The sequence below is a fragment of the Emys orbicularis genome, chromosome 6 (assembly GCF_028017835.1).
Source record: "Emys orbicularis isolate rEmyOrb1 chromosome 6, rEmyOrb1.hap1, whole genome shotgun sequence".
In the NCBI taxonomy this organism is placed as follows: Eukaryota; Metazoa; Chordata; order Testudines; family Emydidae; genus Emys; species Emys orbicularis.
This window is the reverse complement of record NC_088688.1, coordinates 106828481-106855686: the sequence shown is the minus strand read 5'-3', so window position 1 is coordinate 106855686 and position 27206 is coordinate 106828481. Positions and strand designations below refer to the sequence as shown.

The 27206-nt window shown below is 42.8% G+C and overlaps 1 protein-coding gene across 1 annotated transcript in view; it reads right to left on the bottom strand.

The window, feature by feature from the left end:
- The window catches only part of PSIP1 (PC4 and SRSF1 interacting protein 1), a 60752-nt gene extending 35236 nt beyond the window's left edge, over positions 1–25516 (bottom strand). The window contains exons 1-7 of the mRNA XM_065406056.1: positions 25494–25516; positions 24888–25029; positions 22317–22393; positions 17373–17511; positions 6015–6131; positions 3078–3182; positions 830–892 (exon numbers count right to left, since the gene is read on the bottom strand). Coding sequence (XP_065262128.1) covers positions 830–892; positions 3078–3182; positions 6015–6131; positions 17373–17511; positions 22317–22393; positions 24888–24959 — 573 coding nt within the window. The 5' untranslated portion in view covers positions 24960–25029; positions 25494–25516. The remainder of the gene's footprint in view (positions 1–829; positions 893–3077; positions 3183–6014; positions 6132–17372; positions 17512–22316; positions 22394–24887; positions 25030–25493) is intronic.
- Positions 25517–27206: the final 1690 nt, after the last annotated feature.

Here is a 27206-nt window from a genome sequence, read left to right as displayed (position 1 = left end):
TGTGTTCATCAAGGAAAACAGCATCAACACGATCCCTCCAACTATCCAGGCAAGCATAAAGTGGTTGCACAGAAACCCTCATTTATTTTTTCTTTACTGGCGAGTGTGCACTGTAATCCTTCCAGGTTGCATATTTATGCAAGCAAATAAGTGAACATGTTCTTAAATACTAGTCACAATTTGGGGTCCCCAAAGACTTAGTTGATCAGTTTTTACCCAAGGTAGTGCAAGACACCCAATGAGAGAGCATTTAGACAATTTGAGCATTAGCTTTGTGCAAAAAAAGGCCCACTAGAAACTTTCTGAAAAATGGCTAGTACCTCAGGACTTGTATCTCCACAATTCCTGGCTCAAATGACCCCAAATTTGGGTTGCTAACCCTAACCCAGAAGTCATGACACAACCTTAACTACAGTAGCACTGCCATGCCACTATAATAAAGGAGCCACAATATAACAAAAGATTAGTCAGTCTCATCTCTCTTGCTTTCTCTGATCTATGTCAATCTTAAGGAGATAGATAATCATATTGAAGACATTCCTTAGATCTAAAAAAGTTGAATTTGGTACTCAGTTTTTCTGTAAGCTTCCAATGAAAGGGGGCTTTTCTGGACTATAGGATTTACTGGCATTTTCATTGTATTCTAAAGGGATTTGTTAAGTGAATGAATTGCTGATATACTGCTGTACAGTTTTGAATTTATTCAAAAATCAAATGAAGATTAATTTTGATTGGAATATAATTTGTTATTGAAAAAATGTGAGAATCCAATAGGAAAGCCACCATCACAAAATTATTGATAAGGTAGAGAAATTAAGTATATTGTTACCTTTCTTTTTCTCCCTCTTCTAGCAACTTTAGGAATAGGTACATCATTAGCTTTCACCACACCCTGAAAAAGTAACACTTAGAATGTTAACAAAACATAAGAGTTAGTTTAAGTTATTATGATGCTTGAAGGATCATTTTACCATAGCCTTTAGTCCATACAGTATTTTAGTGAAAGACTCTATGCACACATGAAGGTATCTGTTATCAAGTATCAATATTAGGCAATTTAAGTTTCTTTCTAAAACTGTAGTAGAGGATTAAGAATCAGTGACACACCTCTTCAAAGAGACAGATAAAGGTATAATGGCTTGTTCCGAACTTTAGTAAATTGCAAATTAAATACTAATTAGGATTTTGTTTAATATGTATGGCCATATTTTATTGAACTCACCAAGTCACATCTACATTCAATTTCTAATGTGTTTGTTTCCCAGTGTGTATTAAGTGAGATACATACATTAGCTTAATTAACTTTACCCAACTTGTATAGGTGGCTTGATATTTACTCTAATAATTAAGGGCGAAAGTCTGCGATCAGATACACGTTCTTAACTCCCACTGACTTCAATCAGTTATATAAACATTTAAGCAGAACTTGACCTGACATTTTAAGCCACTCTCGAGACATGGTCAGATGATTATTCTGTTAGTGACTACAACAAATTTAGAATATTTGTATTTAGACTTAATCTTTGTAGTACAGTATTAAATTGCTGCGTTTCTTCAGAATTTAGTATTCTCAAACTGTGGTACACATACTACTCCACTTGTTGTAAGTGGTATGCCAAAAACTTAAAAAAAAGTCTCAGTTTTAAACAAACAGTCATCACATTATTTGCTGGGAGTCAGAAAATGACCAAGCAACAAAATGCAATCTCCTGGCCACTTTCAGCCATAATGGTGAATAACACTTGTCTGACCATGCCAGCACTGTAGTTTTATTTAGCAATGTGTTGTGTCACGCAGCTGGTCGCTGTACTCATTTGGTATACAGCTGGCTAGCTTTCAGCTTCTGCTGTGCTGCACAACTGAGGTGAATTTGCAAGGTTTTATACCACACCACCAGAGCTCATGTCATCTGAAAAGACACACACGATTCACAGTAGCCACAAAACCTGCAGCCGCAAGGAGCCCAGTAAGGGGATCCACTGTGTAGTTTGCCCACAACTGCAGGCATCCACGGGCCAAAGCTGCTGAGTAACAAGAAGCCTCCTGGGGCCCAGGTAGACTCCCCCAACCTCTGCCACTGCCCTCTGAACCCCCTCCGGCCCTCTGACACACATGCACCTTTCTTATTAATGCCACTTCTTTTCATTTTCTCCAAGAGCTACTCAAAACGTTTTGTATTTTTCTTGATTTAAATTTTGTAAAAAATAGTAAAAATTAAAAATCAAAGTGAACTTCAGCTCATGTTCAATAATAATCCAGATAAGAATTAGCAGGAACTCTGAATTTAAATTAAACAGGTTAAAAAAATATATATATCAAGTCACTGAATATATTGCAGCAGTACATCAAAATATATCAAGACCTCATTTATGACATGTTTGTTCTTGTAATCTGAGTATCACAAAAGAAATAATAATGGCTGCTTCATTGTGTTTCTTTTTGATATATTTGCTAAAAACCTGAGATGTTTAAAAAGGATGCCATAATTAGAACTGGCCAGAAACTTTTCAATTAAGTGTTTTTTGGTTGGAAAATATAGATTTGTCCAAACAGAAATTTTGAAAGCATCTTATGTTTTGATGAAACTTTTGTCAGGAAGATTTCTCAGACCCAGCATGAAATTTCTGGTCAAATCAAGGGAGAGAAAGGCCTCAAAACAGCCAACAGCCCAGTGGAATGCAGAAGAACCAGGTTCAAATCCCAAATCAGATGAAGCAGGAACTTGAACGTGGGTGTACCGCATCCCAGGTGAGCGCCCTAACCATCCGACTGCTGGCTATTCTGGGGTGATATGTGTGAGAGTCTCTCTCGGTTTTCAACAGGTCTTGGTTTCCTTCTGTACTGAAACAAAACTAAACGTTAAAACCTCAATTTTTTGTAAAATGGAATTCCTGTTTTCAAACCAGCCCTAGTTACAAATGAACATTTTAGGTTTCCTTATTCATTTATTTTACTATAGAGTCTGGAAATACTTAAGCCTGTATTAGGGCCTAAAATAAATGTGTATAAAGAAGGAGAAATTTGCATGTAGTATTTCAAACATCTGCTTGAGGCAGAAAGAAAAACATCCCACATACTTCACTACTGGGTTTTTCTGAAGGGACATCTTCTTCCTTTGCAGCATCCATCTCTTTTTCTTCTGTTTCATCTTCAGTGGGCAAATTATCCTGTTTTGGAGATAACTGTAAATAGAAAAACCAAAGTCGCTAAATTTCACAATTTATATTAACCAAAATCTAAAAGAACCTGAAAGGACAGCAGCTGCAACAGACTCATTGCTATCAAGTTGCTTTCCACCTTTAGTTGAAATAATTTAATAAACAAGTTTCAGCGTGGTAGCCGTGTTGTTGTTTTTGCTGATACAGACTAAGGAGTCCTTGTGGCACTTTAGAGACCAACATATTTATTTGGGCATGAGCTTTTGTGGGCTAAAACCCACTTCATCAGATGCATGGAGTGAAAAATACAATAAGCAGAATATATATTATAGCACATGAAAAAATGGGAGTTGCCTTACCAAGTGGGGGGGGGGGTGTGGGGTGTGTCAATGCTAACAAGTCAATTCAACTGAATTTAACCTTAATTGAATTGGCTCGTTAGCAGTGACCCCCCCCACTTGGTAAGGCAACTCCCATCTTTTCATGTGCTATAATATATATTCTGCTTACTATATTTTTCACTCCATGCATCTGATGGTGGGTTTTAGCCCACGAAAGCTTATGCCCAAATAAATATGTTAGTCTCTAAGGTGCCACAAGGACTCCTCGTTGTTTTTAATCCTATCTCCTAGAACTGGAAGGGACCTTGAAAGGTCATTGAGTCCAGCCCCCTGCCTTCACTAGCAGGACCAAGTACTGATTTTGCCCCAGATCCCTAAGTGGCCCCCTCAAGGATTGAACTCACAACCCTGGGTTTAACAGGCCAATGCTCAAACCACTGAACTCAAACCCTATCCCCCAGTTTAGGTCAGTTTAATCTGCATATAAACTTCTTCCATTTTTGAGGCATACCCCAAAATTGTTTGTTAAGATTGCTCTCCATCATTCCCTACAGTTTTCCAAGCCTAATTTTGTGGTTTTACAATCACTCACCCCCCCGCCCTCATTTTTTTTTTTAAAGCAACCTCTCCCTTTCTTCTACACGAAACATTCACGCAAACAAAGGAGACCAAACTTAACTATAGAGGGGTGTGATGGGGTGCCTACTCCACAAGGCCTGGAGGGGTTAAAGTGGCTAGGCAGGCCAATTAACTGCCCAGGCTACCCTTGAGGAAGAAGGCAGGGAGCAGGCCACTAACTGGAAATGGGCTCAGCTGGGTAGGAACAGGAGGGGCCCATATAAATCCCAGGAGTTGTGAGCAGCAGGACACTGCAAGGCAGTAGTTTACAATCACTCCCTATGAGAAGGGAGCTTGGGCTAGCAAACCCAGAAAGAGGAGGAAGCCAGATAGGTAGGAAGAAGCCCAGGAAAACAGCAGCAAAGGGTAGGACCATACAGACCTTGGCTGCTTGTTACTGGCTGGAACCCAGTGTGGAGGGCAGGCCTGGATTCCCCTGCCAGCCACTGGGAAGTGGTGCAGGGTGATGGCAAGATCAGCAGACAGCTGGTTTGAATTCCCCAGAAGGGGAGGAACTTAGTGACATGGCCAGAGGGCCAAGGCACGGACAGGAAGCTACAGCTCTGGGAGTGTAGTGTGAAAGAAACAATGGGTAAAGACACCGCCAGAGGAGGGCAGTGCCTGGCAAGAGCTAATCCCCAGAGCTGCCAGGAGGCGGTGCCACGTGCGGTGAGTGGACCCTGTGACAAGGGGATACAGCAAAACTGACTACACAAGTGATGTCAAATCCACAAACTAAATGAACTAGAAAACACTAATACTTTCCCTCCCCAATATTAGACATTATTTATAGCAGCAATTAAAAAGTAGAAATTTCAGAAAGAAATGTTTTCAAAAGTGAAGTGTATCCCTCTAAAAATCCAGTCTGTCTTATTAAAAGTCATGTATACTCTTATCCTTACATGTCAAAAATGAAGCCTCATCTATACTAGAAACTATACTATATTACTGATAGTAACACATTGATACAAAGTAAATTGATATAAGTAAGGGTTAAGTCAGTTTATAGGCATCCACATTAGGGGTTTGCACTGGTTTAACTAGACAGACTTTTTAAAGAAACAGACATAGGTCTTGACAATCATTTCTCGTTCCACTTACCTGATATGTATTTTGAATATCTGACTTGTTTAATACCTGACTTGTATATTATTATTTTTAAAAAATTAAGTATTTGTATAATGACAGGTTTCAGAGTAGCAGCCGTGTTAGTCTGTATCCACAAAAAGAACAGGAGTACTTGTGGCACCTTAGAGACTAACAAATTTATTAGAGCATAAGCTTTCGTGGGCTACAACCCACTTCTTCGGATGCATATAGAGTGAAACATATATTGAGGAGATATATATGTACACACGTATATATATATATATATATATATATATATACACACACGTGTGTACATATATATACTGACTTAACCCTTACTTATATCAATTTACTTTGTATCAATGTGTTACTATCAGTAATATAGTATAGTTTCTAGTATATATAGGATATATATACACACACGTATATATAGTATATATATACACACACGTATATATATCTCCTCAATATATGTTTCACTCTATATGCATCCGAAGAAGTGGGTTGTAGCCCACGAAAGCTTATGCTCTAATAAATTTGTTAGTCTCTAAGGTGCCACAAGTACTCCTGTTCTTTTTAAGTATTTGTAGTTGTAAGAAATTGTTTCAAATTATATATAACGGCTTAATACATAATAGTAATTACATAAGGACAAATGTCAGTGTTCATGCCTGAAAACAGAAGACTTAGTCACAACACCACTGCATTGTTCATTTAAACTAAATATGTAAAATTGTGTAGTTAAAATTTGTAACTGAAAAGATTTCCAAGACAGATACTAAAACAGTTAATTTATATAGTCACTTACTTTGGGAACTGTAGACTTTCTCCTTTTGGTTCCTACTTTTTCTTCACTTTCCTCAGTGGGCTCTTGACAGCTTTCTTCAACAGTCTCTTTAACAGTGTTGTTAACAGTTGGATGGGACTTTAAAACAAAAATATTACCACATTTATGAAGTCAAATAATTTACTGAAGTAATGAATAATAATGACATTAAAGTTGCATGGTTGGGTTTAAAATTAAAAATCAAATTTTCTTTACCTGTGTTTTAAGTAGTCCCATAGCTTATTAGAACTGATTTTTTTTTAAATCTAGTTTTTTCCACTATAACTAATTTTAAAATTTCTCTCAGCTGAGACAATGAAAAAAACCTTTCAAATATAACTTTCACAGTTCCCATGCACTAGCAGTAAGTTGTGTTTAGACAACAAATATTGCAAGGGAAGATTTTAAAAAGTTTCCATTGAAATTTAATTAAAGACTGGAGAAGTTTTGAGCCACATACAACTGAGTAATATCCTTAGCACACCAGAACTCAATTCCACCATAGGGTGACATTTCCTAGGCCCTGCTGAACATAAGGCATACTCCACAAGCATTTTCTTGCACATCCTTATACATGTGATTGTGCCATTTAGTAATTCCTCAACTGATGCAAGAAACTGACGACCACTATTTAAAACTGCTTGGGCTATATGAAGTGGCATTAGATAAAAGTTTGTAGTTTGGCTACAACCTGATCCACTTCTAAGATTGGCTATCAACAGTAGGTGAATTAGAAGCAAATGGTTATTTTCAGGAAAGGCATATGAATCAAAAATATTCTTTGATGCAATGAAGGTGGAAAGGATAGCACTAGAACCATGGAAATAAATAGGAGAGAAGAGAAAATCACTTACCTTTAATTCTGCTTCTCTGTAGATAATATTGTGCACGAGTCTCACTCCTAGGACTTGCATCCTCTGTATGAGAGTAGAACGCCCCTCTTAATTTTTTCCCCCTTGAGGGCAGTGGTTTTGGATTAGAGCCCAAAGCTGCCATACTAGCAGCTGGAAGCTATCCCCAACTAAGTATAAATGCTGCCCTCTGAACATTCAAGCCAGTTCCTTCAATTGTATCAGAGCAGCGGCTCTGCTATAGTAAGGTTAAGACTGGCTTTCTGCTTAAAACTCAACTCTGTGCTCTAGAATCCTATAGTTGCTTGGATTGCCTTGAAATTTAGTGCGTCTCAAAGGAGGTGTGGAATTGGTAGTTATTCAAATTTGGGGCCATTTGACCCAGGGGATCCTGAGATACAGCATCCATAAAAAAGAAATCAGCTTTCCTTAAAGTTGACAAATTCTGCCAGCCTATTTGTGCTCACAGATATAGATCAAACCAGGGCTCAGACCACTGCCCCATGGTCTCAAATGCTCAAGGTTACCCCCAACAGAATTTATGGTCCTTTGAGGGAAACCAAGTTAAAATGTTATTTCAAAAAGAGTTTCCTTCTCCAGTGAGGTGCTTGCAAAGACTCGCAGGCCTGTTTGTATGATTAATAGATTAATCTGAGCATATTCAGACAAAGGCTAACTATCTGGAAGACTACCCTTTTAATCACAGGACCTGGGAGGCTCTGAGGGAATATCACAATCCTTGAATCCGAACACCACCCCACACATACAGCTCAAATCCAAGCTAGTGCAGAAATCTGAAGTAAAAAGGCAGGTATAGTGCTCCAATCTACCTCTAGCAAAGGGGATTTTAAAGAGGGGGAGCAGATGTGATTTGAGTACAGCAGAATATTCAGAATACCTTGAACCTATTGTTTGAAAATACACCACACAAGAAAATTCTCACTGGAAAGGGTGATTAGTGGTGAAGAGTAGGTGTGAATAGGAGAAAAGGGTTGGGGGGAGGTCATGGTGATTAGAGGGAGAGTGTGTGACAACTGGGAAGAGGGATATGGGAGTGAGTGACAGGAGGACTCGGCTGAAGAATAAGGGTAGGGGAGCCTGTCCGCCCCACATTCCCCTTCTGTGTATGCACCACAACCTGAAGCCCCCCTACCCATCTATGGTGGTCTGTTCCCCGCTCACGTGAGCCAGGTTCTGGGGGTAGCTTTTCTGTGGGTGTCTGAGCCACGCTCCCTAATCCCTTCCTGTGATCCAGGGGTAACTGCCGACCTAGGGGGTGTTTGAGCCCTGCTCCATGCCTCTACTGTGTGCCTGCCAGAATCTGGGGGTCCCTGCCCATCTATGGGAGTCTGACACTCACATCCCTGTCCTCCTCTCATGACAGCCAGATTCGGGGTGGCAGACCTTGCCTTTGATGGTGTCTGAGCCCCTCTCCCTACCCCCATGTGAGCTGGGATCTGTAGAAGCTCTACCCTATCCCTCTGGGTGGGGAGCTTAGACCAGACATGCTCAGAGCAGGCACCAATAACACTGCTGACACTAAGATGAAGAGCTGAGAATGGGTGTTTGACACACATCAGAAACTTTCCAGCACTGACTCTTGATGCAGTTCACACATCTCAGAGCTATTATTTCAGGCTGTATTCATCTCCAGTGGGTATTCTCTTTCATCTGAGAACACATCATTGAGATTAACGATAGACTCTTAGACTTCAACTTTTAAAGTTTGAAACCTACTGTGGGCAGAAATCTGAGAATGAACTGTAAATTATAGGGAAAAATCTACTTCCTCACAGTTGTTCGTTTGTGGGTTGTTGTTTTCTTTTAAATGAGTACAGCAAAATATTCTGAAAGTACTGAAACTTTTTGAAAAGAAAATAAATTACATGAGTACTCAGTGGGAGGCAAGGAGTTATTGGAGTGCAGTAATGGGTGGTAATAAGGGTTTGGAATAAATGGGAATCGGTGTAGGGGAGGGAAGGGATTGGGATATGAGGGCTAGTAGGGGAAGTTGGGAGTTTATGAATGGAGGGGCCTGTCAGCCCTGAATTTTCCCCTTCTATGTGTTTGCTAGGATCTAGGGGAGCCCTATCCTCTGCAGGGGTCTGATCCCTCTCCCCTCTTGGTGCAGCAGTTCTCAACCAGGGGTTTGCGGCCCATTAGGGATCCATGAGCTGTTTCAGGGGCTCGGCCAAGCAAGGCCGCTCAGGGCCCCCAAGGGGCTGGAGCCCCTGGGTCCCAGGAGAAGCTGCCCCGTTGGGCTGAAGCCCAGCACCCCTCAGCCTGGTGGGACTAAAGCCCTGAGCCATCTCACCCTCCACAACTCAAGGGGCAGAAGCCTCGAGCCTCCTATCCCATGGGGTTCCCAAGGCTCTTTCCCAGCCCTACAAGGACAGAAGCTCCCCATCCCCCGCACAGCTGAAGCCTAGAGTACTCCCCCTCCCCCACTGGGCCATGGAGTTTTTATAGCATGTTGGGGAGGAGGGGGGGGCTCTGAAAGAAAAAGGTTGAGAACCCCTGGCTTGGTGTGTTTGAGCTCTTCTCTGCCTTTCCACATGAGCCTGAATGGAGGTGGGGGGAGGGGGGAAGAGTGGGGAAGGACACGCAAAAATTAAACATCTAAAAATCCAGAAAATAAAGAAAGATACACATCACCCCAGTGTGGGGGCTGCCAAGAGTTGGGGAAGCAGTTTGGAGGAGGAGTGGACCCAGTGGACTTGGGGCATGGCTGGGAAAGCCTGGCTGAAGCAAGGGCAGGAGTCCCAGCTGGAGGTGAGTAGTGGGAATGAAGGGCCCATCTAAATGTGCAGGTTGGGCTACACAACCAAGGTAGCATGCAGCCCTCCAGTAAGCTGTGGCCTGTGATGTGTATGCAGAAGCAAAAGGCAGACAGCAGGGAGCGAAGTCTTACACGTAAGCAGTTTCTACAGTGCCAATTAATGGCTTAATGCAGGGGTTCTCAAACTGGGCGTCGTGAGGTTTTTATGTGGGGGTTGCGAGCTGACAGCCTCCACCCCAAACCCTGCTTCACCTCCAGCATTTACAATAGTGTTAAATATATAAAAAAAAAAGTGTTTTTAATTTATAAAGAGCGGGTGCATTCAGAGGCGTGCTGTGTGAAATGGGTCACCAATACAAAAGTTTGAGAACCACTGGCTTAATGGGATAGGAAGGGGAGTGAGGAGCTGAAAAAGGGCAAATATAGTGCCCATCTATAAAAAGGGAAATAAGGACAACCCAGGGAATTACAGACCAGTCAGTTTAACTTCTGTTAATGAAGCAAATAATTAAGCAGTCAATTTGCAAATATCTAGAAGATAATAAGGTGATAAGTAACAGCCAGCATGGATTTGTCAAGAACAAATCATGCCAAACCAACCTGATCGCTTTCTTTCACAGGGTAACAAGCCTTGGGGGGGGAAAGAGGAGAGAGAAGCAGTAGATGCGATATATCTTGACTTTAGTAAAGCTTTTGATACTGTCTCACATGATCTTCTCATAAACAAACTAGGGAAATGCAACCTAGATGGAGCTACTATAAGGTGGGTGCATAACTGGTTGGAAAACCATTCCCACAGAATAGTTCTCAATGGTTCATAGTCATGCTGGAAGGACATAATTAGTGGGGTCCCACAGGGATCAGTTCTGGTTCTGTTCAATATCTTCATCAATGATTTAGATAATGGCATAGAGAGTACACTTATAAAGTTTGCGGACGATACCAAGGTGGGAGGGGTTGCAAGTGCTTTGGAGAATAGGATTAAAATTCAAAATGATCTGGACAAACTAGAGAAGTAAATAGGATGAAATTCAATGAGGACAAATGCAAAGTACTCCATTTAGGAAGGAACAATCAGTTGCACACATACAAAATAGGAAATGACTGCCTCGGAAGGAGTACTGCGGAAAGGGATCTGGTGGTCATAGTGGACCACAAGCTAAATATGAGTCAACAGTGTAACGCTGTTGCAAAAAAAAAAAAAAAAAGCACGAACATCATTCTGGGATGTATTAGCAGGAGTGCTGTCAGCAAGACATGAGAAGTAGTTCTTCCGCTCTACTCCACGCTGATTAGGCCTCAACTGGAGCATTGTGTCCAGTTCTGGGCGCCGCATTTCAGGAAAGATGTGGACAAATTGGAGAGAGTCCAGAGAAGAGCAACAAAAATGATTAAAGGTCTAGAAAACATGACCTATGAGGGAAGTTTGAAAAAATTGGGTTTGTTTAGTCTGGAAAAGAGAAGACAGAGGGGACATGACAACAGTTTTCAAGTACGTAAAAGGTTGTTACAAGGAAGAGGGAGAAAATTTGTTTTTCTTATCCTGAGCACAGGACCAGAAGCAATGGGCACTGGAATAAATTGCTTAAGGAGGTGGAATCTCCATCACTGGAGATTTTTAAGAGCAGGTTAGACAAACACATCAGGAATGGTCAAGATAATACTTAGTCCTGCCATGAGTGCAGGGGACTGGGCTAGATGATCTCTCAAGGTCCCTTCCAGTCCTATGATTCTATGAAATGTTGGCAGGGGAGCTACAGGAAATGATGGGGCAGAGGGTAGAGAAAGAATCTTTTCTCATATGCTTAAAGTTCCATTAACAACTATTTAGTAAAACTGTCAAGGTTTGGGGGCATAAACCATGGATGAGATTTCTCACTGGCCCTGTCAGCAACTACATATTGCAAATATTTTAAAGCATGACTATTATCCCCATTCCACTATAACAAAATATACATTGGGATAGGAGCACTGAGGAATCACATAGCAATTGTGTGGCCTACTAAAAAGACCACTGGACTGGGACTATTCCTAGCTATGCCATTGGCCTGCTGAGTGACTGCAAGCAAGCCACTTCACTCTCTGTGCCTCAGTTTCCTATCTGTAAAATGGGGATAATGCAAAACTTTTTGAGATCTATTAATGAAAAGCACTATATAAAAGCTAGATCTTTTGATCACTACCTAGCCATGGGAGCACATCAGTTGCAAACTTAGCTGAGAACTACAACTGCCTTAATGACCACTAAACTTCCACCAACAAATATTTTTGTTTTAAAAAAACCCTAGGAAATTATGAGGCAAAAAACTTGATTAATGCAGAGTTAAGGTGTATGCTCTGGAAGGGCACAAACTAAGTACAGCAAAATTCAAACTTCTGAAAACCAGGTAATATAGAGATCAAATAAAGGTCTATACAACATACATTCTTGCACTCTGCCTTTTCACTATAATGGACAGGAATTACTTCACTTGCCCTACACTCAAACACCGAGTCCACTCCCCTGACAGAATACCACATTTGTAAAATGTAACGATTTCATATCTTTTTAAGGCCCCTTCACACTTGCACACAGGATACTACCTAACCCTATACTTTTTCCTACTCATCATTAAATCCACAGACTGCTTTCATCACTACTGACAATACCCATGCCAAGAGAATCCCAGTGCCCTGCTACTGACACAATCCTGTCTCGAAATGATGGAGACTGGAATCTCAAGGTGCATATATCTCTTTCCTTTGATAAACACATGGGGAGAATCCAATGCAGATCTCCTCCTATCACAATCACAGCTCTTTCAAGCTATTCCAACTTATTCCACCACCATTCAGCAGTTACACTTAACAGCGAAAACAGCTGGAATGCATGCCATTCCAATGGCTACTGACAGTTCCAGGGGGACAGAGTTAAGGTTCCATAGGTGTTTACCTTAACTCTATTTCCTTGTTTTAAGAAGTCTGAGTTTTGCTGAACTTGATGTTCTGGAAGGGTAAGAGCTATCACCTGGCAACCTGAACTCTGCATTAAGTTTTCTGCCATTTAGTATAGCACAAAGTAAAGCTTCCAGGGGAAAAAAAAGCTAATCAAGAAAAAAAAAAAAAAAAGAGTACTTCAGGGAAAAGTACAATAGAGACATCTCTGAACATCAAACAAATTCAACTCTCATCTCTATGCTGACAACTCACAGATCTACCTCAATACGCTGTACTCATCTTCTCTCCAAACTAAAATCTCAGTCTTTCGGACATCTCTTTCTGGATGTCTGTCATCTTAAGCTCACAATGACTAAAGCAGAGTGCTTAATCCTCCCACTGCCCCACATGCCTAACCCTTCCCCACACCTTCCCAGTACGAGTGACACCACCACAACCAACAACCTCCCTGTCATAGATCTGTAACCTGGGTGTTATCTTTGACTTGGCCCTCTAGATCCTCCCATCCAGGCTGTATCTAAATCTTGCTGATTTTTCCTGCTTAACATCTTTTAAGATGCTTCTTCTCCATCCACACAGCTAAAAGTCCATTCACTCCCTCATCTCCTCACATCTTGAGTACTGCAATATCATCTCTGGCCTTGACAAATGCAGTTTTACCCTACTTCAGCACATTGCTACAAAATCATTCTCTTGGCTAGTCACTTTGACCATATCACCTCTCTTTGCATCTCTCCCCTGGCTCCCCACTGTCTCAAATACCTCAAATACCAACTACTTGTGTCTATTTTAAGGCCCTTCACTGCTTATCCCCACCCTCAGTAGCATCGCTCATAAGCTATCAAGAGCTCCCACCCCTGTTCTGCCAATGTTTCCAGCCTTCAACACCCAGGGTACGTCTATACTTACCTCCGGGTTCGGCGGTAAGCAATCGATCTTCTGGGATCGATTTATCGTGTCTTGTCTAGACGCGATAAATCGATCCCGGAAGTGCTCGCCGTCGACACCGGTACTCCTGCTCCGCAAGAGGAGTACGCGGAGTCGACGGGGGAGCCTGCCTGCCGCGTGTGGACCCGCGGTAAGTACCTTGTAGTTCGAACTAAGATACTTCGACTTCAGCTACGTTATTCACGTAGCTGAGGTTGCGTATCTTAGTTTGAACTGGGGGGTTAGTGTGGACCAGCCCCCACTTGTAAAATTTCCAAACAAGCACTTTCATGCTTTCTCCTAAAGCATGGGAAGGGTGCTCCATAAACATCAGCAAAGCCACCTGATAACCCCCTTCAACTCCCTCCCTGAGATTCTCTTCTGCCAAGATGCCTACAAAAAAACCCTTAACATTAGGCAGTTGGTGCGCTGAAACCACTGACTTCCAGCTTTGTGCCCCCCCATCAGTCTGTACCCATCTATTGTCGCTTATCTCAGATTGTCAGCTCTTTGGGGACAAAGATGTTTGTATTACAGTATGTGCTTGTAGCAGAATGAGACCCTAGTCCTTAACCGCTCTTCTAGGTGCTACCGCAAAACAAATAAATGAAAATAAAAATTTAACTCTGCGGGGTAAGTGGAGGGAATCAGGATTATAGGGTAACAGCTTTCTCTTTACTAAAGATACCATCTGCCCTGGATTCTCACTCTTGTAGAGTAAGCTAGAGCAGTGATTCTCAAACTGTGGGTTGTGACCCCAAAGTGGGGCATGACCCCATTTTAATGGGGTCACCAGGGCAGGCTTTAGACTTGCTGGGGCCCGAGTCCGGGGCTGAAGCCAAAGCCCGAGGGCTTCAGCTCTGAGTAGCTGGGCTCGGGCTTTGGCTTCAGCCCTGCATGGGGTCCTGTAGTAATTTTTGTTATCAAAAAGGGGTCGCAGTGTAATGAATTTTAAGAACTGCTGAGCTAGAGGAACATCTTCAAAAGGGAGAACTGCTGCAGTGCGATGCAACTAAGCCAATACCAAGTGTTAGCAGAGAAGCATATATAGATGAACAGATCCAAGGTACCTCTGTAAGCTCATCATGCACAGCATGCCATCCAGCGGAATGAGCCCAGAACCAGAGAAACAACAACATGCAGAAATTGATCAATAAATAATGAGCACATCCTGAAGTAAAAAACCTCTCTTTTTGTAGAGTGAAAGAATCCAGCCTCCTCCATCTTGCAAATGAGTTCTGGAGTATGGAGAGATCAACACAGAATTCCCTCCTGGAGGCTGAATCCAAGCAAGAGTGCTTTGTGAAAATGTGAAGGACAACATGGCAGCTTTGTAAATGTCTACAATGGAAATGTGAAATCAACAAGAGACTGAAAAATCTACAGGAAGGAATACACTGCAGGAGGCTGTCCAGTTTATGAAGACTGATCAAAGGACTATTTTGATATATCACAGGTTGCAAAGAGAGAGACAGTATTCTTTATCTAGGGCAGTGGTTCTCAAAGCTGGTCTGCCGCTTGTTCAGGGAAAGCCCCTGGCGGGCCGGGTTGGTTTGTTTACCTGCCACGTCCACAGGTTCGGCCGATCGTGGCTCCCACTGGCCGCGGTTCACCGCTCCAGGCCAATGGGGGCTGCGGGAAGCGGTGCGGGCCAAGGGATGTGCTGGCCGCCGCTTCCCGAAGCCCCCATTGGCCTGGAGCAGCAAACCGCGGCCAGTGGGAGCCGCGATCAGCCGAACCTGCGGACTCAGCAGGTAAACAAACCGGTCCGCCCGCCAGGGGCTTTCCCTGAACAAGCGGCGGACCGGCTTTGAGAACCACTGATCTAGGAGACAAGCTGGCAGTGTGTTTCACCTAAGGAAAAAAGGATCACAGCCAGACCTGGCTGAAAGATCTGTGGGATGAACTTTGCTTTATAAGACATGAAATTATTAAAGTCTAAGTACTAGAATGCATATTATAATTGTATTGTATATGTAATCATTTGTTCCCTATATTTCTATTTACTATCATTTGAATCTTCCCTCTTTTTTAAATCAACTTTTGTTTTTACTATATCAAACACATCTAAGTTCTGTGTATTAAATGGAGCGGTGATCAGAGGCTAATCTAGTAAGCTGGAGTGTATAACTTCTTTGGGAACAGTGTATCTGTGAATATTGGGAGCGTACAATGAAACAGGGGCTGGATGCTCAGAGGTTAGAGTTTGGCTATTGCTAGCCTGCAGAAGGACAGAGGAGCCTGCGCAGACTGAGGGGAGTGCTTGTGTTGCCCATGAATAGTGGAGTCAGGGACTGACCCATGTCAGGCACAGACAAGGCTACTTCACATTAAGGGGAGGTGGTAGTGAGGTGCCTCACAACCTGGGTACCTCCAGGAAGCATCACAATATCCCATGATAAAAAGAGTTTTTTAATTAACTAATTTGGGGGGTGGGGGTGGGAAGGAGTGATTAAGAGCATCTAGCCCCATGTAATCCAGATGGTAAAGGCCTACAAAGACAGGGGCTGACCTTGGACCAGTTCATTAAAGGCTAAAACAGCTATCAAAATGTACCCGGATGCACTCATTCTTTAAGACATACTCAGGAAGATGCGTATAGCAGCTTTCGTACAGGACAAGTAAAGGAGTCCATATGTCCCGACTGCACCAAACTTCAGGTCTTTCCATTTGGAACTGTAGGCCTTTCAGGAAGGTTTTTTGAGATGCTAGGAAAATGTTCCACTTGCTCCAAGTCACCATACCTCTGGTCAGGAGACAATGTCAGGGAGAGTTCCTGGTTTGGCATTATCAAAGGCCAGACTCCCAATCTATCTGCAATCATGTTATTCTTCCTTGATAGACATATAGAATCAAGAGATGTCTTGTGGGGCAGAGCCCACTCCCACACATGCAGGGCTTCCTGATGTAGGAAGTGGCAAGCTGGTGCTTCCCTGCTTGCTTGTTTGAAAATTGTTTCACAATAGTACCTAGGGGTTCCAATTATGGCTCAGGCTTCATTGTCCTAAGCACTGTCTACACAAACAGAAGATGGTGCCTGCTCCTCACAGCTTACAAGTGATATATCTGGATATAAAGTAACCCTGCGTGGGCTTCCAATCCCAGTCTAGTCACAATTTGGACAGCAGACGTTTGTACAGGCGGCCAAGAGATGAGGAATCTCTGACACATACAAGGGACTGTGTCAGTAGGCTTATGTGATGGCTTTTGGAAGATAGAGGCAGGGATAAGAGGGAGATGCCACATTGCTCCCAGCCACTGGAGCAGGAGGACAGCACAAGATAATAAGGTAAAGGAAAATATGTGCCAAGAGATCACTTGTTGAAATGTTAAGATAATATCTGTAGAGCAAAAGTGCTTGGGCATACAAATTGAATTATGTAAATGGAAAGGCCAGTAAGCTAAGGTTCCATCAGATCAGTGAAGATACCATGAAGCTTAATTCTTAAAAATTAATAAATTTAGAAACTGAGACCTGCAATGTTACCCTGAAAACAATCACTAGAAAACTTGTTCAACATAATGATTTCTGCAATACCCATGAAACCATTACCAAGACTTCTTCTAAAATTTGCCATAGTAAACCGACATCACTGATCATACCAAAAAATTTCCTCACTCTTACTTATTACTGAAAACCTTAAAGGCCAATTCTAAACTATAACACTACTGTCAGTCTGACCTGCAATTGAATGAAACTGAGCCATAATTTATCCCATCCATGTCATCTGAGCTATCACTCTACTTTTTCACAACAGCAGGACAATGCAAGGTATTTGACCAGATTAGATTAGAACACCAATAATGCTTACAAGTTTGTTAGCAATGCATACAAAGATCACTGACCTGTTGATGAGAGAATTTTACTTTGGGGTTGTTGTCAATTTCCCATAATCCTTCATTAAAGCCTTTTCTTTTATTTGGTTTACCGTATTTATCTTTATTTTCAGAATATGGGAATATGTCCTTTGGTCCCAAAAATGCCCTGTAAGAAGTGAAAAAGGAAAAATTAACAGGTAAATTTTTCTACTCCAACAATTCATTTTAAATTCTTAATATTGCCATATGAGAGAGAGAGAGACTCACACACAGACAGACACACTAGATATGTAGAAACCAAACTCAGTACTTAAGTATTTGAAGTGATGGAAGCAGTAGGGAAGTAAAGAATAAGAAAAAAAAGGAAACAGAGGGAAGAGTCCTTAATTCTTGAAAATGTCTTGAGATAGCCTGAAGCCATAATCTCCTATACTAAGGAAACTATCTTGCAACAATAAGAAGTTTCTGCTCTAAGAAAATGTAATTAAAGACTTGTGATATTTAAGATGCACATACTGCTTTCAGTGTATTCTGTTGTAGTTGCCTTAATTATATTACACAGACAATCCAAATGCAGTTTCCACTGTTTGTATGCATTTTGCACTAGTATAACCCTCTTTTCAGTACATACAGGCACAGGAAGAGATTTTAATTTGTGCTAACTTAAAATACTTAAAGAAAATATGTTCTCAACACCTGTGCCTTTAGTTCATTATACATCTGCAGAATAGGAAGCTTATCTAGGAAAATCAAAATGAAAAAACAGGTTGCAAGATCATTATACTTTTAAAAAGTGTGAAAAGCATTTTTACTTTTAAATGATAGTAGCTCAGAAAAGTCAGAGTATGGGGCTATAAAAAGATACACGTTATCTGATGTACTATATTCCATCCAGTCAGTAAACTTTTCTACTTTAGATATCCAGAAATACTTACTCATAGATTTTACCCAAACCAATAGTGATTTCCTTAATTAGCAGCTGAATGTTAAAAAATATATATATATATATATATATATATAGAGAGAGAGAGAGAGAGAGAGAGAGAGAGAGAGAGAGAGAGAGAGAGAGAGAGAGAGAGTAAGCAGCAGTTTTTTGGATTTTTTTTGCTGGAGAGACCAAAAAGAATCAGTATTTCCTCACTATCTACCTCCCCATATTTGTTGTTTTAAAATATTTTTTGTCAGTCATGTAGCTTTTTGTCATCTCTAAGAACTGGCCTTCTCAGAGTTAACCAGCAAATACAAAGGGCATTAGAAGTGGCCTCTTCAGAAGTAGACATCAAATATAAAGGGCATTATTAGTGCTTCAGATGCACAACTACATCTCCTTTTCCTTTTAGTACCTTTCCCGTTACATCAAAATCACAGTATCTACAGTGTTCCTTTTTCCAAGCAGGACCTGGGAGAATAAGATTTAAAAATAAGTACTTAATACCGGTATTTCACTTCACACTAAAGGACACTAAGACACAGTAAACTTCTCTTTGTATTCCTAGGTTTCCATGTTAGAATTTCATAGTGCCAATGCATGTGTTGATAATAGCACAATTTAAGAACTCAGTGATATTTCCTCATGTTCAAACTTGTGCCTACAACCAGCTCAGTTCAAAGTATAAACCCAAGACACAATCACTTAAAACAAGGCGATTTTTTTTTTTTAAATTTATGAAGCAGTGGTTCAATACATAAATTCCAATAAGCTCCACTTTCTCTCTTTTCCACCATCTATAACAAGATCTCTTTGACACGGACGTCCTACTCATCTAGGTCAGTGGTTCTCAAAGCTGGTCCGCCGCTTGTTCAGGGAAAGCCCCTGGCGGAGCGGCGAACCGCCGCCACTGGGAGCCGCGATCGGCCGAACCTGCGGACGCGGAAGGTAAACAAACCCCGCCAGGGGCTTTCCCTGAACAAGCGGCGGACCGGCTTTGAGAACCACTGATCTAGGTAACAAAAGAAGAGTTACAGATCATTTAGGAGACTTTTACATTCATAGATTCCAAGGCCGGAAGGGACGACTGTGATCATCTAGTCTGATTGCTTGTACAACACAGGCCATAGAACTTCACGAAAATAATTCCTACAGCGTATTTTTTAGAATATCCAATCTTGATTTTAAAATTGTCAGTGATGGAGAATCCAACATGATCCTTGTAAATTGTTCCAATGGTTAATTACTCTGTTAAAAATTTACACCTTATTTCCAATCTGAATTTGTCCAGTTTCAACTTCTAGCCATTGGATCGTTATACCTTTCTCTGCTAGACTGAAGAGCCCATTATTAAATATTTTCCCCAATGTAGATACTTATAGATTAATCAAGTCACCCCTTAACCTTCTCTTTATTAAGCTAAGTAGATAGAGTCGAGGAGCTCAATCACGATAAGGCACGTTTTCTATCCTTTAAATTGTTCTCATAGCTCTTCTCTGAATCCCTCCAATTTATCAACATCCTCTTTGAATCGTGGGCATCAGAACTGGACACAGTATTCCAACTGTGGGCACACCAGACTTATATATTTCCTACTCCAACAGTACATATGCTGTCCACAAAAAGTTTCAAGTGTTAATTTTATGGAATTTCTTTAAGCAGAAACTTTTGCCTATGACTAATCACACACACACACACACAAATTTTTTTTTGGGCTAATACAACAAAAAGATATTAACAAATTTCCACCAGCGGAGATGGACAAAACTGAAACTAAGAATATCAATATGTTTATTATTATTTTGCTTCTGAAGGTACTATATCAGATTGCTATACGGGAAGGAATCCAAATGAAGAGAAGATCATTAACAATTTCAACAATCACTTCCCATTCACTGCAAACCAGGAGACACTCAAACCTAAAGTTGCATGAAAATTATCATGCAAGTTCACACTAACGGTTAGTAAACTGCAAACCACTACTAGGTTACATAAAAGTTGGGAAATAATTGTTTGAGGGTTTTTTCTGGCTTTGTGTGGTTCTTCTTCCCCAGTCCTGGCCAGAGAGAAGTGTACAAGAGAGCTTTGGAGCCAGGAAACAATCACTCCTTATAATATTCCAGAAAGATTGTTTTGCATGAAGAAGCTAACGCTTGATGCCCTGGAAAGTAGACTGCCTTCAGTTCTATAAAATTTAGAGCAATGTATTACATTAGTGCAGTCCTGTGAAAACTCTGAAGGTATATCTTGTGGGGTTCTTCATAGGCACAGGGGCCAGCATGCTGCATGCACAAGGCCAAAGTGTATAAAATTATTCAAATGAAAATGTACAGAAAATTATTAACTCCAACTATTATATGGTGAACCCCTGATTTGCCACCTACTGCTATATAGGTTACATAGCTCAAGTCAAACAAAAATTAGATAGGCCCCATAATTAGTATATTCCCATACTGGTGGGTCTACTCTTTCTGATGGTTATTCAATGTCCTCTGCCTATAATGTAGGCAGAGATGCAATAAGAAGAAAGAAAACAGACCAAGCAGTATCGGAGTTGCACTTGCCACTAATTAAATGTTCAGGAGTAGGAATGAAGAACTGGGTTAGGAATAAAGGTTAGAAGGAGAGAAATGGTGGGGACAGGGGAAACATATTGCACACTGCAACAGTGTAAGGTATGAGAGCATATGAGAAATTTGTAATAATGTAACAGTGAATTTACCATACTACCAAACATAGGGTTGACCATATTTTAATTTTGTAGCAGTAATTTTTTTAAAAAGCGCCTAAGTTAGGAGCCTAAATCACATTTGAAAATGGAACTTTGGCTTTTGAAAATTTTGCCCAAGATCTTTGAATGTTATTTATGTAGGCTCATGTAGATTTCTTACTGCTCTACATGTGATCTGTGCCCCTAAAATCAATATGCAGGTGCATTCTGGAATACTAATGAAAAGCAGCAAGTGGTGGAATCAAGAATGGCATTTAATCAGTGCGGGAAGGAACAGATGGGTGGTATTCTTATTCATATTGCTGTAGTGCCATAACAAACCAAAAAGGGTTAAGCTTCATTGTATAGAACTTAGCTCACACACATAGGAAGACATGGTCCCTGCCCTGAAGAGCTTTCAATCAAATTTAAGACAAGATACAATAAGCGTAAACAAACCTGATTCTGCAGAGAGCTGTGAGGGAGGATAGGATAGTGATAGGAATTGGATAAAATGAACCAAATATGCACACAATATAACAGTTCTAACTTTTTTTTTAAATGAGTATAAAGTGGAAACCAAGTCAGTGGGGATTGCTGCCATTTTTGTTTATTTAGATCCTATAATTTAAGAATTACAATTTTCTTTTCTTTTCTAACAAAATGAAGGACGAGGATGGCCAAGACCAAAATTAATACTATAGTTCAGCAATTCTCAAACTGTGGGTTGGGACCTCAAAGTGGGTCATGACCCTATTTTAATGGGGACGCCGGGGCTGGCCTGACTTAGACTTGCTGAGGCCCGGGGTCCAAAGCCCAAGGGCTTCAGCCCTGGGCGACAGGTCTCAGGTTACAGGCCCCCTGCCTGGGGCTGAAGCCCTTGGGCTTGGGCTTTGGCTCTCCTGCCTGAGGAGGCAGGCCTTGGGCGGGCTCAGGCTTCAGTTACCCCTCCTGGGGTCCTGTAGTAATTTTTGTTGTCAGAAGGGGGTCACATTGCAATGAAGTTTGAGAACCCCTGCTATAGTTTAAGAAAAAAAAGGGGGGGGGCAGTCACTCAAGTCATAACAACTCTGTTTTTATTGACTAGGAAAACAGCTCCCGGACATCTCATGGAATGATTACAGTCGACAGCTCCCCTCGGTATTTCATGGTAGATGTGAAGACCAAGTAGACTTCTTTTAAGCTGCCTATCTTTTTGATAAAGTTTAGGTGAGGAAAAGTTTGCCTATTTCTGAATATCATTTGTGAATGCCTCACATTCAGGTAGGCCATGAAATTACTTTTAAGAAATTCTGCAATGAAAGTGATGTGCTCTTTAATCTAAAGAACTTACGTCTCATGTGTTCCAAAAAAGAAAATAGGCATTTTATTTGTAGGCGGTTTCACTGCTCCATCAGGAACTTCATCCACCTAAGGGAAAAAAATTACATTATGATAACTAAAATATTTAGTAACAACCAAAAACAGTGTAGGGGGACATTTAAAAATGTCATTAAATCTGAAAATACACAATGCTATAGAAAATTTTTTACCATACAGAAATCTCAAAGATGTTTCTTACAATGTAATAGAATGCAGATATCAAGTGTGACTTTCAGATTGATGTCAACAATCCTTGTATCAGAGGTTCTCAAACTGTGGTCCGCGGACCGAGCTCCCTTCAGGTGGTCCACGGATAGTTCCCTCTAAGGTGCGCGCCTGGGCGGCCGCACGCAAGAGAATGAAGGGCCACCCACCTAATTAGTGGAGCCATGCAGGCGTGGCTCCACTAATTAGGTGCCTGGACCCTGGAGAAGACGCACATGTAAGGTGAGGTGGTGGCCTTGGGGGGAATAGGGGTAGGTGTGAGGGGCCAGTGGGGTGAGAAGAGGGGGTGAGGGGGAATTTGGGATGTGCAGGGCTGTGGCGGCCAGAGAAAGAGGTGACTTTCCCCAGCTCCAGGGTTGCGGCGAGAGACAGCCCTCCTTCCCAGCCTCAGCTCGGGGGCTGCCGCAGCGGGGGAGAGAGGGCATATCCAAGGCATTAGAAAGGTAAGACTACCGATATTAAAATATGAGTTATGTGCTTTTATTTGTAGAACAAAAAAACAATTATTATTAAGGTTTTTTTTAATATAGCACTTTTATCCCAAGCGCTTTACAATAGTTAGCTAACGGTACAAACAACTTTTGGAAAGATCATTAAGTGGTCCGCCGAGACCCTCAGCAATTTTCAAGTGGTCCGCAAAAAAAAAAGTTTGAGAACCACTGCCTTATATAACAAAAAGTTCAATAAATGTCAATATACTTCAAAATTAATGTGTGCTTAAAAAAAAGTACACACTATGGTTAGAAGTAGTATTGGCTCCCTTAGACGCAGTATCTGCTCCTCCAACTGCCACCTCTTCCACAACCATAGCAATGCTTCTCACCCCATTGAACTGATGACTTGCACTAGCACAATGCATTCCATTTAAGAGAGAGATAGGACACTAAAAAAATCTTTTACAATTCTTAATCCAGCACTGCATAAATATAAATTGTACACTAATCTTTCATCTGTAATCTCAAAACCACCAATTGAAGTACTGTACGGCAGTCTCAGAAATTTCCATTGCTTTAAAGCAGGGGTCGGCAACGTTTGGCACGTGGCTCGCCAGGGTAAGCACCCTGGCGGGCCGGGCCAGTTTATTTACCTGCTGACGCGGCAGGTTCGGCCGATCGCGGACCCCACTGGCGGCGGCTCGCCGTCCCGGGCCAATGGGGGCGGTGGGAAGCCGCGGCCAGCACATCCCTCGCCCGCACCGCTTAGAATACTTAGTGGTACTGTTGCTCCTACAGGTTTCAGAGCATAAGACACACCTTCACAGCAGTATTTTTTTGTCAAATAAGGCCCCAGCTATTTGGGAGGAGTACTTGATGTTGTCCAGACCCTTGAATACTCCCACAACTTGTTACGCTACGATACTATAGTCTTCATTACTAACGTCTAACTTGAGGGTCACCTACTTAATACAACAATGCAGTGCCACTTGATCACAATAAAATGGTAAAAAATTGAATACTTTGTTTTGTCTGTAAATATCTGCACTCTTTCCACCCCCAAAAAATGCTATGTAGAAAAAGTTTTAAATGACTGAATGTAACACTGAAGGAAGTTCACTAAGAGATGTTTGCTGCTTCAACACCCTCTCTCAGGGCTGGTCTACACTGGGGGGGGGGGAAATCGATCTAAGATACGCAACTTCAGCTACGCGAATAGCGTAGCTGAAGTCTAAGTATCTTAGATCGAATTACCTGGGGTCCACACGGCGCAGGATTGACGGCCGCGGCTCCCCTGTCGACTGCGCTACCGCCGCTCGCTCTGGTGGAGTTCCGGAGTCGACGGTGAGTGCGTTCAGGGATCGATATATCGCGTCTTAACGAGACGCGATATATCGATCCCGGATAAATCGATTGCTACCCGCCGATACGGTGGGTAGTGAAGACGTACCCTCAGTAAACTCAATTTAAAAAGTTGGTGTATCACAGAAAATCTCCCCATTGGACTTTGGAAAAAAGTCACAGAAAGCTAGAGGAACTAATGAGAGCTGATGAAAATATTGCCATGTATGTTACAAGTAGAGAAGCTTAAAACCCGGGAGGGGACGGGGGGACGGGACCACAGAGTAAAAACACAGAGTGTGACTTACTTCCAGCAGCACCAACAGGTCGGCCCCTCCACATGAGGGAAACTTGCTCATGTGCTATATCCATCTACAGATACACACCCCTTAAGATGGGAAACAAAAACTGCACCACACAATCCCCCACCCCACCCCAAGACTAACGTTTATCTGCCATGGAGCGATGGACTGAAATGAGGATGGAGGGACACGTAGGGAGAGCGCAGGTGAGAGGAGGAGGCGGCGGCAGGGGGGGCTTACCCTGGCTGGCCAATGGGGATAACCTTTCATCTTGGCAAAGATCAAGTCTCCGGGTTTGAAATCTCGGCTCATGTTTTCCGACCGATGTGGCGGCTGTAGCTGAGGCGAATGGCAGAGGCGCTCCCAACCGCCCGAGATCCCGCTGCAGAGGTGGACAAGGCGAGTCAAGGGAGCGGTGTCTCCCCTCAGGGCAGCCCCGCACCGCGGCTGCGGGCGGGGTGCTTCCAGGAAAACAAACCCACTCCCCACCGCATCCCGGCTGCCCCCTCCCCTGTGCGCGCAGAGCCCCCTCCCTTCCAATGCGCGCAGCCCCCCCCCCCCGCCCGTGCGCGCACCCACCTTCCCAGGCGCGCAGTCCGCCCCCTGCCCATGCATGCAGCCCCCCACCCCGCCTCGCGCGCAGGCCCCTTCCCATGCGCAGCGCCCCCTCCCCGACTTCGCCTCCGCGCTCCCCTCCGCGCAGCCCTCCCCTAGTCACCCCGCACTCCCTCTCCGGCTGCCCCAGGCCAGCGCTGCTCCCGTCCCCGCGCGCGCAGCAGAAAATCCGCCTCCATCTCACCAGCTGATCGGGGAGCCGCCGCGAAACGGCCGCCCGCGCCCCCTTACCTGGCGCGGCCCCGCAGCCCGCTTCCTCCAGCCCACAGCGGCCGCCGCGCTGCCTCCCGCCAGCCCGGCCCACACCAATTAACACGGGCAGGAGGGGTCGCCGAGTCCTCCGATCTCTTGGGCGGGGGGGAGAGGGGAAAACGACAGAATTGGTTCAACCCTACCCGTGTGAGAGAGCCGGAGGAAGCACGAGCCCAACCACCTCCCTCGGGAACGGACCCCGACAAGCGAGGGAGCGGGGACTGGGAGACGCTAACGCATCTACCGCCCCCTCCCCACGGCGGAGAAATGGTGCGCTCCTCCCGCGGCGGCGGCTGCTGCTGCTGCTAGGTAGGGAGGGAGGCGGGGCTTGGGTGTCGGGTGCTGCTGCAGCTCACACACTGCCTCGAGGAAAAGGGGGGGGGGGGGACAGGACGGGGAAGGGGGGTATCGGATGCTGCTGCTCACTGGGGAGAGTGGTCTGGTCCCTGATGTACAGGGAGCTGCTGGCACACGTAGGCAGCGGGCAACAGGCTCTGCAAGGCTAGCCCTGAAAACTGTCCTCGTGCAGCTCCTGTACCGTGGCTGAGCACCTCTTATGTAAGAAGACGCAGCCTAAGCACACGAAGTGAATGACAAAACTACATGAGACCAAGGGCTGCTGGTAGGAGCCAGGGCCCCCTCTTGGGCTATCTCATAGCCGAGCCCCTCTTTCCCGATCAAGTCATTTATGCCATTTAAATCATAAACTATTAAAAGCAGCTCGGGTACTAAGCAATTCATTTGCACACAAGCAGATTTTATTTTAGGAATGACTCGCACACAGTATGGGACATAAAGATACCACATGCTGCAGATACTCAAAGCCAGCTGTGACTATCATCTGCAAATATAACAGCCTGTCGCTTAATCAGCGTTAACTCACACAATTAACTCAAAATTAATCATGATTTAAAAAATCGTAATTAATCAGTTTTAATCGCACTGTTAAACAATAGAATACCAATTGAAATTTATTAAATATTTTCGGATGTTTTTCTACATTTTCAAATACATGGATTTCAATTACAACACAGAATACAAAGTGTACACTGGTCACTTAATATTATTTTTGATGACAAATATTTGCACTGTAAAAATGATAAAATAAATAGTAATTTTCAGTTCACCTCATACAAGTACTGTACCACAATCTCTTTATTGTTAAAGTGTAACGTACCAATGTCGGGTTTTTTTTGTTACATAACTGCACTCAAAAACAAAGCAATGCAAAACTTTAGAGCCTACAAGTCCACTCAGTCCTACTTCTTGTTCAGCCAATCGCTAAGACAAACAAGTTTGTCTACATTTATGGGAGATAATGCTGCCCACTTCTTATTTACAATGTCACCAGACACTGAGAACACGTGTTTGCATGGGACTTTTGTAGCTGGAATTACAAGGTATTTATGTGCCAAATATGCTAAACATTTGTATGCCCCTTCATGCTTTGGCCACCATTCCAGAGGACATGCTTCCATGCTGATGACGCTCATTTAAAAAAAGTAATGTGTTAATTAAATTTGTGACTGAACTCCTTGGGGGAGAATTGTGTGTCTCTGGCCCTGTTTTACTCGCATTCTGCCACATATTTCATGTTACAGTAGTCTCAGAACATGACTCAGCAGGTATTGTTCATTTTAAGAACACTTTCGCTGCAGGTTTGACAAAACGCACAGGTTTCAACCCAAGGTT